Here is a 13,656-nt window from a genome sequence, read left to right as displayed (position 1 = left end):
CGAACAAACATTCTTTCAAAATGTCCGGACGAGGGAGACGTTCAGGCCATCGGCAGCCATCACCATCCCCCGTCAGGGAAGCGCATGGTGCGCGCGCGCCCACGCTCAGGCTACCTGAGTTCTGGGAGTCGACTCCGGCTGCATGGTTTGCTATTGTGGAGGCAAACTTCAACAAGAGCAACGTACATGATGACGACGACCGGTACAACCACACGGTGGCAGTGTTGGGCAGCTCCACCGCAGCTAGAGTGGTAGGTTTTTTGTCTGATCCCCCGGCGACAAACAAATATGAGCACCTCAAGACCCTACTGCTAGATACTTTTGAACTGTCCGCTGCAGAGAGGGTGCGCCGCCTATTTGCTATGTCGGAATTGGGAGACGAGAGACCTTCTGCGCGCATGGAGAGGATGCTGAATTTGCTGGGGAGCGAAGACCCCATGATTCTCTTTACAGAGCTGTTCATGCGCACGCTGCCGGCACAAGTGAGGATGGCACTGGCCAACACAGACAGCGCCCTGGCCAGGGAGGCGGAGCGTTTTGTTTTGGCCATGCCTCAGCGGTCCACTGACCTGCTCGCTCCCACGACCGCCCCGCCACCGGACCGTCGCAGGAGAGCGAGGGAGGACGCCAGACCTTCTAGCCAGCACGGTAACGCAGCGGGCCATTGCTTCTTCCATGCCACGTTTGGCGCCAAGGCCAGACGGTGCCGCTCGCCCTGCACCTTCGGACCTACGGGAAACGGCGGGGCCGGCGCTCAGTAGTGGCCCTGAGCGCTGGCGTCACCAACAGGCTGCTCTTCATCCGAGACACCGCCTCTGGTCGCAGTTTCCTTTGCGACACGGGTGCCCAGTGGAGCATCATTCCGGCAGAGAGGTCGGATGTGGCAAGGAAGGAGCGTGGTCCGCAGTTGACGGGTGCGGACGGCACGCCCATCCGCTCTTACGGCACACGGGCGGTGGACGTGTGCTTTGGAGGACAATGTTTTTCGTGGGATTTTGTCGTTGCGGCTGTCACATTCCCCCTCCTTGGCGCGGATTTTCTGTGCGCCCACAACCTGCTAGTGGACGTGGGGAACAAGCGCCTGGTCAACTCACAGACTTTCGCTTCCTTTGCATGTACGCAGAGGGAGGCCGTTTACGGCGGGTGGTCCAATACACTCGCCGAAAGTGACCAGTACCTTCGGCTACTCGCTGAGTTCCCCGACCTGGGCAAGCCCACTTTTTCCGCGCCCACGGTGAAACACGGGGTGGAGCACCACATTGAGACCAGTGGGCCTCCCCTCTACGCCAGGGCCAGACGCCTCAACCCGGAGAAGCTGGCCGTCGCCAGGGCGGAGTTTGCGCACATGGAGCAGGTGGGCATCGTTTGGCGCTCGAACAGCCCCTGGGCGTCTCCCCTGCACATCGTCCCTAAGTCAGACGGTGGGTGGCGCCCATGTGGGGACTACCGCCGCCTCAACGACGCGGCCAAGCCTGACCGCTACCCGGTCCCGCATGTCCAGGACTTTGCGGCGAACCTGGCAGGCAATCGCTTCTTCTCAAAAGTGGACCTGGTACGGGGGTACCATCAGGTACCGGTGCACCCCGAGGATGTCCCCAAGACGGCCGTCGTCACGCCCTTTGGGCTTTTCGAGTTCCTGAGAATGCCGTTCGGCCTGAAGAATGCGGCGCAGACCTTCCAACGCCTCATGCACTCGGTGCTCCGGGACCTGCCATTCCTCTTCGTCTACTTGGACGACATCCTCGTAGCGAGCGCCACAGAGGAGGAGCACCTGTCCCACCTCCGAACCCTGTTCTCACGGCTCAGCCAGCATGGGCTGATCGTCAACCCGGTGAAGTGTGAGTTCGGGCGGGGCGCCATCAACTTCCTCGGGCACCGGGTCTCCGCAGAGGGGGTGACCCCCCTCCCCTCGAAGGTGAAAGCGGTCGCCGCATTTCCGCGCCCCTGCACAGTCAGCGAGCTCAAGGGGTTCATCGGGATGGTGACCTTTTATTATCGCTTCCTCCGCCACATCGCTCACATCCTGCGGCCTCTGTACGACGCCCAGAAGGGCAAGACGCTGAAGCAGCCGGTGGACTGGACGGCGGAGCGGGTCAAGGCTTTTCAAGACACCAAGGAGGCCCTGGCCCGCGCGGCCATGTTGGCCCACCCCTCGCCCACCGCTCTCACCACGGACGCCTCTGACTTTGCTGTGGGAGCGGTGTACGAGCAGTGGGTTGGGGACGCCTGGCAGCCGCTTGCCTTCTTCAGCCGCCAGCTGTCGCCCAGTGAACAGAGGTACAGCACGTTCGACAGGGAGCTCCTCGGGCTGTGGCTTGCTGTCAGGCACTTCCGTTTCTTGCTGGAGGGACGCGAGTTTACGGCCTACGTGGACCATAAGCCGCTCACGCACGCCATGTCCAAGGCGGCAGAGCCGTGGTCCGACCGTCAGCAGCGCCAGCTCGCCTACGTGTCCGAGTTCACCACGGACATCCAGCACGTTGCTGGGAAGTCCAACCAGGTGGCAGATTGTCTCTCCAGGGCGGTGGTCGGTGCGGTGCAGCTGGGTTTGGACTACGTCAGCATGGCTGCGGACCAGGCCGCCGATCCTGCCGTCCAAGCGCTCAAGTCGTCGGACACTGGACTGCGCCTGGAGGAGGTAGTGTTCGGTGATGCGGGGGTTACGCTCTTGTGCGACGTCTCCATGGGTCAGCCGCGGCCGGTAGTCCCCGCCAACTGGAGACGCCCTGCCTTCGAGGCCATACACGGCTTGTCTCACCCTGGCAGGAAGCCGTCCTCGCGACTGGTGTCGGAGAAGTTTGTGTGGCAAGGGCTCAAGAGGGATGTGAGAGCCTGGGTCGACATGTGCACCGCCTGCCAGCGCGCCAAGGTGCATCGGCACATCAAGGCCCCCCTGGAACAGTTCTCTGTGCCCGAGCGGAGGTTCGACCATGTCAACATGGACCTGGTAGGACCGCTGCCCCCCTCGCACGGATACAACTACCTTTTCACCATGGTGGACAGGACGACTCGCTGGCCGGAGGCGGTCCCGCTCTCCTCAACGACGGCCCCCGACCTGGCCCGGGCGTTCATCGCGGTGTGGGTCTCCCGCTACGGCACCCCGGCTGATCTCTCCTCTGACCGTGGCTCACAGTTCACTTCGGAACTGTGGCCGGCGGTCGCGGGGAGTCTGGGGGTCAAGCTCCACCGTACGACCGCCTACCATCCGCAGGCAAATGGGCTCTGCGAGCGTTTTCATCGCTCCATGAAGACCGCCCTTCGAGCCAGCCTCACGGACGGCGACTGGCTGGACAAGCTCCCGTGGGTCATGCTGGGGCTCAGGACGGCGCCAAAGGAGGACCTCCAGTCGTCGTCGGCCGAGCTGGTTTTTGGACAGCCGCTACGGGTCACTTTATTCCCAGGTCGACAGAGCCCTGGTCTACCGCTGCTCAGCGCGCCTCGCTGCTGGACAGCGCCAGGACTTTCGTCCCGGTCCCGACTACGCAGCATGGGGTCCCTACGTCGAGGATGCCCCCGGAGCTGCACTCGGCGAGGTTCGTGTTCATCCGTCACGATGGCCACAGGACTCCGCTACGCCCTCCTTACGACGGACCCTTCCGCGTCATCGAGGCCAGGGCCAAGAACTTTGTGGTCGACGTGGGGGGTAGGCCTGAGTGTGTGTCCGTGGATCGCCTCAAGCCGGCACACTTGGACCTTGAACTGCCCCTGGACTTGGCCCTGCCGCCGCGCAGGGGCCGGCCCCCGGTCCTACCTCCCCTGCCACGCCGGGGCCATTCCCCCCTGCGACCCCTTAGACCCCCCGCCGCTCGTGAGCGTCTGGTCACTGACCCCCATCCTGCTCGGCAGGAGGATGTGACGGATGCTGTCACACCCCCTCCCGCACCTCCTGACTTTGCCTACAGTCGTAGGGGCCGGGCCATACGCCCTCCTCACCGTGAGGATTTCGTATATTGAGGTGAACACTGGGGGGGCTGGTGTAGTGACTACAGTATTGGTTCGTGTTCTCCTCTGACTGTGTTGTGTAGTGGGAGGGAACGAATGATCTGGCGCCGCGGCCAGAGGGGACATCTATTGCGGTTGCACTCGCTGTTATTCATTCATTACTGTGCTAGCGATTCATGTGCTCTTGTGTTCTTGTTTACTGACGTGGCTTTGTACAATAAACAAGCATTACGTTACCTCCGTTTATTCCTCTTTCCTCCGGCACTACAATAGCACCTAAAAGGAAATGAGCAAAACAGACAAAGTCAAGGTAAGACATATCATACCAAATCACAGTTCCCCACATTAGGATCCAACATCCCAACAGGCCTCCCTGTTTACAGCTTGATCATCACACATAAAATAGACAATTTAAAAATTATAAACGAGTAGCAAAATAGGGCAATAGTGTAGTGCAATAAAACAGTTAGTCAGTTAGTAAAATAATGCAATAGTGCAGTTCTGAGAATAGACGACACAGAGGCGTTGTAGCCACACCGTCAATACCGGATATAAAGACAGCTGTCGCTGCCTGTACGTTACTGCAAGCTGGGGTGTGGTTTAAGGTACCCCACAATCACTCATCCTTCTGTCCAGGGGTTCCGACCCGTTGTCTCGCTAGGAAAACCCCAATAATATCAGAGTAAGATTATGCAATAGTGCAGTTCTGAATCACAAAACCTAACGGTTTAAAATCTGTAATAAAAAGTTATGAAAAGTAATAAAAAGTAAAAGAGTCAAATAGAATAGTCAGAGTGAAATAGAATAAAATAGAATAGACAATCAAGCAGCGGAGTGTATTAGACGGCTAAGGTGAAGAGCTACGTTTTTAGCTTATTTTTTAAAAATATTTAGAGATGTCCATATGTAGGGTGTTCCATATCTTTGGTGCATAATTTGCGAAGGCTCCGTCCCCGATTTCCTTTTGGCTGTTGTTGGGATTGGGAACCTTCAATATACCTTCAATTGATGATGGAATCGTAAAAAATACCTATCTTTACCTGCATCCATGACAGTACCTCCCTGGTCTCAAGGTTGCTGAACCTCTGCATTGTCAAGGAAACACGAACGTTGTTGTTGTCAAAAGATCATGATCTATGGCAGATGATCAAGGTCCATAAGTTAAGAGGTTGAGTCACAGTTTACAGAATCAAGCAGCTCATAGCTGACGTGGGATCAGCGTTCTGCAGGACCAAGAAAAAACTGATGGTAATTTAGTTGTTTTTGTCTAAAGCTGATCATCTATAGCAGGGGTTCCCAAACTTTTTCAGCTCGAGACCCAAAAGAGAAACGCTGATCTATAGACATTGAGTATGATCATGAATAGCATAATCTCTAGTTCACCAGTTGCACACCAACATTCTCTATCTATATATTCTGATTTTATGGCTGTTTGTTTTCTTTGCAGTTTTGATAAGGATGGGGACGTGCATTACTTGATCAAGTGGAGAGACCTGCCTTATGACCAGTGTACCTGGGAGGTAGATGACTTCGACATCCCTGAATACGACGGCCACAAAGCTAACTTCTGGGACCACAGGTTGGTGCACAATGCTTATATGTTAACTAAACTTTACTTCACCGATCCCTTGCTATCACTGTCTGCATACTATCACTGTATCTATGTTCTCTGTCTCTTTTCTTTCTCTTTCGCTCTCTCGTTTACCGTTTACTCTGTTCTCTGCATCTTAAATAATACATACATGCACGCACACACGCACACACACACACGCACGCACGCACGCACTCACACACACACACACACACACACACACACACACACACACACACACACACACACACACACACACACACACACACACACACACACACTACACACACACACACACACACACACACACACACACACACACACACACACACACACAGAAATGAACACATCTGTTGCCGATGCCTCCCCAACCCCCTCCTCACTATCTGCTATGGCCTTGCTTGAGTTGTAGGCTAATATGACTTTGTTGCTGTCATAACGCGTCAGGGAGCAGATACTAGGGGAGGACCAACGCCCCCTGGTGGTGAGGAAAGGGAAGAAAGTCAAAGAGGACCATCCGAAGAGAGAAATCCCCCCAGATGCTCCCATTATAGATGTGAGTTGGTCGTGCATTAAGACTCAGTCATACAGACACTGCCCTTGACCAAGGCGCTGGCATTAGAACTGGAGTTGGTCCCCAGGCGTCGGACCGTGGCTGGCTGCCCACTGCTCCTAAGTAGTTAGGAGATGGGTTCAATGCAGAGGACAAGTTCCTGGTATATATAAAAATGTACTTGGTAGTAAAGAGATTCTAATTCTAATTATAAATGATAAATCTAGGATGGGACGACACCAGGGGTCTGGCATAGTCTGTCTCTATTTTAAAACCTGCAATTTAAAATAGAGGTTATTCTATATCAATGTGAAATGTATGCTTGTATGTATGAATGTATATACTAATAGGCACACTGACATGTATGAGTACGTCTTCATGCATAGATGTGTCTTTGCATGTATGAATAGATTTAGCAATATAAATAGATAACCCTGATACAGTAATAATAATAATAATAATAATAATAATAATAATAATAATAATAATAATAATAATAATAATAATAATAATAATAATAATAATAACTGTATTTGTATAAATAGATAACCCTGATACAGTAATACTAATAATAATAATAATAATAATAATAATAATAATAACTTTATTTGTATATCACCTTTCATACAGGGGATTGCTGTTCAAAGTAGCCCTCGTAAATCGTATCCTATATGTTATTCTTTTCATTGCCAGCCGACTATAAAGTTTGAGCATCAGCCGTGGTACATCAACGCCACCGGGGGCACCCTGCACCCGTACCAGCTGGAGGGACTGAACTGGCTGAGGTTCTCCTGGGCACAGGGCACAGACACCATCCTGGCTGACGAGATGGGTCTCGGCAAGACGGTGCAGACCATAGTGTTCCTCTACTCACTCTATAAGGAGGTGAGATAACGTGTGATGAGATGAGTTCAGACCATAGTGTTCCTCTACTCACTCTATAAGGAGGTGAGATAACGTGTGATGAGATGAGTTCAGACCATAGTGTTCCTCTACTCACTCTATAAGGAGGTGAGATAACGTGTGATGAGATGAGTCCAGACCATAGTGTTCCTCTACTCACTCTATAAGGAGGTAAAAGTATCTGTGATGAGATGAGATTAGATGCGACGGGACAAGCCGGTTCGGACCATAGTGGAGGTAAGATAACATGTGATGAGATGAGTTCAGACCATAGTGTTCCTCTACTCACTCTGTACGGAGGTGAGATAACGTGTGATGAGATGAGTTCAGACCATAGTGTTCCTCTACTCACTCTGTACGGAGGTGAGACGATTTGTGATGAGATGAGATGAGACTACAGTGGGAGCACTACAGGACTACTTTCACTCTGCTGACCGCGAGGCCTTTAAAGGTGTGGTATGTGTGCCAACATGGACGGATGAATAATACGGACACTATCACCTCGTATATCTCATCCTGTGAGGGGAGCCGCCTCCCCAAGAAGACAGTGATTAAATTCAACAACGATAAGTCCTGCCTCTCCAGAGAGCTGAGGCAAGGAGCTGGCCTACAAATCAGGGAACGGGAATGAGTACAGAGCGGTCAGGGCTAAACTGAACAAGGCCATGAAATCTGCCAAAAAGGAATATAAGGGATGATCGGAGAATGACTTCCAGAACAACAACACAAGGGCAGTCTGGGCTTCCCTACACAGCGTCACAAACTACCTCTACTCTCCCCCCTGACACACAAAGTCATCGGCCCGTCCCACCGCGCCCCACCCATGCCTGCTACTGTATGACCCGTCTCCCCCCGCCCCCTCCCACCACCACAATACCTGAAGACATCTACCCCGATGACCCCCCTCCCCTGGTGCTCTGCCAACAACCGGTAGCTCACCATACGCACCAGAACCTCCCCTCCGGCAGGCGATGGAGGACCATACACACCAGAACCTCCTGCTACCAAGACGGCTTCTTCCCAGAGGTCATCCGCCTACTCAACAGAGGCTCCTCAACATATGGACAATTCTCCATGGGGCCACAATGAGCTTTGGGATATTCATATATATATATAACAGTATATACTATATATATATATATATATATATATATATATATATATATATATATATATATATATATATATATATATATATATATATATATATATATATATGTTTTGTGTACATAGAGTAGCTTGTGTGTGTGTTGCATTCATTTAATTTATTTATTTTACATTTTATTTTGGATTTCCTTGTGTTTTTGTCTTTGTTTATGATTTATTGTGATGTTTCTTCTTGACTTGTTTAAAGAAGATGTGTCCGGCCCATGGGGACATTAACGTGTGTTCTCGGGCCTTACAAATACATTTGATTTGATTTGATTTGAACATGAGATCTGATGAGTTGGGCCTGGGCAAGACGGTTCAGATCATAGTGTGCCTCTACTCACCCTATGAGTTTGATCACCAAACTCTGTGACCTTGTGAAAACCAAGGACCTCGACATCAACCCCTTCAGCCTGCATGGGGGTTGAGTGTGTATCCAGCTTCAAGTTTCTGGGTGTCTACATCTCCGAGGATCTCTTTTGAGACTGAGGAAAGCCCACCTGTCTCCTCCGATTCTGGTGAACTTCTACCAATGCGCCGTAGAAAGCATACAGTATCACAGTCTGGAATGGCAACTGTCAGACCGGAAAGCACTGCATAGGGTGGTGAATACCACCACTGCCTGCAATTGAGGCAGGAATATCCAGGCCAGGACCAGCAGGCTCAGGAACAGAGGAGTTGGGAGACACTTGGGAGACACTTTATGCCCAGAATGGCTAACAGAAATCAAGCGGGAGATCGGCAACAAAGGAAACGGCAGAAAGAAGCATAGAGGAAGACGAGGCGGTATCAGACTCAGATTAAAAAGATCTGCTTACCGTCCAGCAATTCCATCCATCTTTCTGGCGAATGCACGTTCGTTGGAGGGAAGGATGGACGACTTGAGAGCGAGGGTCCGATTCCAACGGGAGATGAGAGACGTTAATGTCATGTGTTTCACGGAGACATGGCTCAAGCCAGCGACGCCGGACAACAGCGTCTCTCCATCGGACAATTTCACCGTCCTGAGAGCAGATCGCACGGCAGCCTCTGGAAAGAGCATCGGAGGTGGGGTCTGCATCCTCACAAACAATCTCTGGGTTAATCCCAAGGAAGTACATGTCCTCTCAAGTTCATGCTCCCCAGATATGGAACATCTCCAAATCCTGTGCCGCCCGTACCACCTACCCCGTGAGTTTACCGCGGTCATTTTATCCGTCGTGTATATTCACCCACAGGCAAATACTGGCAAAGCGCTGGTGGAATTACACGACCACATCAACAAACAACAAATCAAGCACCCGGAAGCCGCGACGATAGTGACTGGTGACTTCAACCAGGCAAATCTGAAAAAAGTGATGCCGACCTTTTTTCAGCACATCGCCTGCTCCACAAGAGGGGGAAACACACTCGACCACTGTTACACCCCGTTCAAAGCTGGCTACAAGGCTGTAGCGGCTCCGCCACTGATGGGCTCTGCAAGCGCGAGCGATCACGACTCCATTTTTTTAATCCCAGCATACAAACAAAGATCGCGTGACGTCGTCGTGTCACGTGAGACAAAAAAGTGGTCTGACGAATCAGAGGCCGCGCTCCATGATGCGTTCGAGGATACAGACTGGGACATGTTTAAAGGAAGCGCCAGTGACGTCAGCGAGTACGCTGATACCGTTGTGAGTTACATAGCAACTGTGGCAGACGGTATTGTCCTCACAAAGAAGGCGCGGGTTTTCCCAAACCAGAAACCTTGGGTGGACAGCACTATAAGAACAGCCCTGAACTCACGCACCACGGCTTATAACCTGGGCAGAGAGTCAGGAAATATGGAAGAGTACAAGGCTTCAGTCTACACTCTGCGCAAGGCTGTTAAACTTGCTAAGAGGACATATGCTGAGAAACTGGAGACACAAATGGCACAAAACGACACAAGAGGCTTGTGGAGGGGACTGAAGACAATAACTGACTACAAAGTCAGCGCCCCCGAAATGGGGAGCGACGACGCCTCTCTCGCGGACAAACTCAACTCCTTCTACGCTCGGTTCGGTGTAGACAGTGTCGCCGCTAGCCCTCTGGCTAGTGACGCCACTGGCGCACCGGCTGTTGTGGAGGGGGGGGGGGCAACCGCGGGGGGGCGGGGGCGCTCTCTCGTTGTCGGAACACAGTGTGAGAAGAGCATTTATGCAGGTGAACACCAGGAAGGCTGCGGGTCCAGATGGTATAACAGGACGCATACTTAAGTCCTGTGCAAACCAGCTTGCCCCGGTGTTCACCGCCATATATAATCAATCCCTGGCGGAGTCAGTAGTCCCTGCCTGCTTCAAGATGTCTACCATCATCCCTGTACCGAAGAAACCCTCCCCAACATGCCCAAATGACTACAGACCGGTGGCACTCACCTCTGTGGTCATGAAATGTTTCGAGAGGCTGGTCAAGGACCACATTTGTGCCTCTCTCCCCAGTGATATGGACCCTATGCAATTTGCATACAGGACAAACAGGTCCACTGACGACGCGGTCTCCCAGGTACTGCACAGCACTCTCTCCCACCTTGACCGTCAGAAGGGGGGCTATGTGAGACTGTTGTTCATTGACTACAGCTCAGCGTTCAACACCATAGTCCCCACCAGACTGGTGGACAAGCTGATCGAGCTAGGTCTTAGCTCCTCCCTGAGCGCCTGGGTACTGGACTTTCTGAGTGAAAGACCCCAGGCGGTCAGGGTGGGGGGTCAGATCTCCAACACCATCACCCTGAGCATCGGGTCCCCCCAGGGCTGTGTTCTAAGCCCCCTGCTGTACTCACTCTACACACACGATTGTGTGGCCAAGTTCAGCTCCAACTCCATAGTGAAGTTCGCCGACGACACGGTGGTGGTGGGGCTGATCTCGAACAACAACGAGAAGGCCTACCGAGAGGAGGTTGAGGTACTGGAACGTTGGTGCCAGGACAACAGCCTGCTCCTGAACATTGGTAAAACCAAGGAGCTGATCGTGGATTATAGGAGAGGACAGCAGGAGACACACACACCACTGATGATTAACGGGGCTACCGTGGACAGGGTGAGCAGCTTCAAGTACCTGGGGGTCCACATCTCAGAGGATCTGACATGGTCAACACACATAGACACAGTAGTAAAGAAAGCGAAGCAGCGCCTCTACCACCTGAGACAGTTAAGGAAGTTCAGAGTATCGGGGAAGATACTCCAGTCCTTCTACTCAGGAGCTGTAGAGAGCATCTTGACCGGAAACATCACTGCCTGGTATGGGAACAGCACGGCACAGGACAAGAAGGCCCTACAGAGAGTGGTGCGCTCAGCCGAGCGTACCACGGGTATTGTGCTACCTCCCCTGCAGGCTCTATACAACAAGAGGTGCAAATCCAGAGCCTGCAGGATAATGAAAGACCCCCAACACCCCAATAACAGCCTGTTCCAGCTGCTGAGGTCAGGCAGACGCCTGCGAACCCCAGCTACTAGGACGGAGAGGCTTAGGCTAAGCTTCTTCCCCCAGGCCATCAGAGCCTTGAACAATGAACATTGAGAGACACAGAAACTGAACTATCCACACACAAGCACACACAAGCACATACACGACACGCACGCTGAGCACGCTCACACACTAGCAGCCACTTTAACACTCATGCCGCACATACGCACACTTATGGCCAGAGGAAAGGCCACTTAAAGTAGTATAACATCAGGAACAGTGTATTGCACTACTAAAGCTACCTAGCATGTCCTATATGCTCTGTAAATACTATGTACAGATACCGAGATGGCACACCATGTACCTGTTTATTGCACTGTTGTTTTTTACTGGATTCTATTAATATGTTGTACCACTGTATTTTTATCGGATTCTATTATATGTTGTACCACTGTATTGCACATCGTCGCGGGCAAGACCAGCCGCATTTCATTGTATACCTGTATGCCGTGACAATTAAAACTCTTGACTTGACTTGACTTGAGCTTCTTCCCCTCAGCTGTCACTCTGCTGAACTCTGTGGCGACAGCCCCCCCCCCCCCCGCCCACCACAGCCACGTCTATTGTGTTTATAGCTATTCACTCTGTTTATACTGTACATTAATACCGCACTGTACATCAATACTGTTAATACCGTATTAAGAATACTTAAACTTTTTCATATCATCTACTGTACATTCTATTCCACATGTTATACGTATGTACATCACAATGCACTTTACTGGTCCTTTGAACGCTGGTTAGATGCCAACAAAAATGTTTTGTACCTTGTACTTGTACCCTGCACAATGACAATACATTTGAATCAAAATCTAATAATCTATGAGGAGGTACGATTAGATTAAATTAAATTAGTAGATGAGATGTTATAGGAATAATAATGTATGTCTGTCCATGCAGCTGAAAGATTGTCACCCCGCTACCTGTTTATTTGTTTATATGGCAATTTATTAGAAATGTTTTTTCCAGCCTGAAGCCCGTCTAGGGGATACTCAAAGGCATAACATAATGTGAACCCTCCACTCCCAATTCCCAAAAAATCACCTCAGAACACAGAGTAAATGGCAAAATGATGAACAATTTATTATTCAGAGTTCAGAGTTCAGAGTTCAGAGTTTTTATTTGCCACATGGAATAATACAATCATAGTTTCTTCATTAAAAAATCATAAATAGCCATTCCATGGACAAAAGGAGCAGGAAGAAGAATAAATCTTATAATTACCTGCCCCTTATTCCTAAACTAACATGTATTTTCTTAATGGTCGGCGTATAACCTTATTTACACAAATAATCATTTATACCATTATAAAATAAACACAATCCACAGTTAAACAAGAAAAATGTAAATAATAATAATAATGATAAAGAATAAAAAAGAAAAGAAAGAGAAGAGAAAAAAAAAGATCTCACTATTCAGATCACATTTTGATTTTCATACTGACTAAATATTTTTTTTTTATAATTTTTTTTGAATTGATAAACACTGTTACATCCCTTAAGCTCGCTATGGAGAGAATTCCATAACTTTACACCAATAACTGAAGGACACATCTGTTTAAGTGTGGTACGTGCAAACTGATGTTTAAAATTGTATTTTCTCCTACTAAACTCACTTTCTAAATGAAAAAGATTTTGTAGTTTTTCTGGCAGTGTATTATTTCTTGCCCTAAACATAATTAACATTGTTTGAAACTTAACCATGTCTTCAAGTTTAATTATTCTAGATTTAATAAATAATATATTTGTGTGTTCTCGATAACTCACTTTATGTGTGATTCGTACAGCCCTCTTCTGTAGTATATATAATGGTTTTATATTTGTCCCATAAGTATTCCCCCATACTTCAACACAATAACTGATATAAGGTGAGATGAGTGAGCAGTAGAGTGTTCTCATTGCCTCATACTCTAACACATCCTTTACTTTATTCATAACAAAAATACTCTTGGACATCTTTTTTTTAACGTGTGCTATGTGCGATTTCCATGTTAATTTATCATCCATAATCACACCAAGAAAACGAAATTCATTAACTCTCTCTATATCAGCTCCAT

The 13,656-nt window shown here is 49.9% G+C and overlaps 1 protein-coding gene across 1 annotated transcript in view; it reads left to right on the top strand.

Moving 5' to 3' along the window:
* The window catches only part of chd5 (chromodomain helicase DNA binding protein 5), a gene marked incomplete at its 3' end in the record, with an annotated part of 117,288 nt that overhangs the window by 64,122 nt on the left and 39,510 nt on the right, over window positions 1-13,656 (top strand). The window contains exons 12-14 of the mRNA XM_084315715.1: window positions 5,390-5,521; window positions 5,981-6,089; window positions 6,780-6,971. Coding sequence (XP_084171841.1) covers window positions 5,390-5,521; window positions 5,981-6,089; window positions 6,780-6,971 — 433 coding nt within the window. The remainder of the gene's footprint in view (window positions 1-5,389; window positions 5,522-5,980; window positions 6,090-6,779; window positions 6,972-13,656) is intronic.

The sequence above is a fragment of the Notolepis coatsorum genome, assembly GCF_963971535.1.
Source record: "Notolepis coatsorum genome assembly, chromosome: 6".
NCBI lineage: Eukaryota > Metazoa > Chordata > Actinopteri > Aulopiformes > Paralepididae > Notolepis > Notolepis coatsorum.
This window is presented reverse-complemented; position numbering and strand designations above follow the sequence as displayed.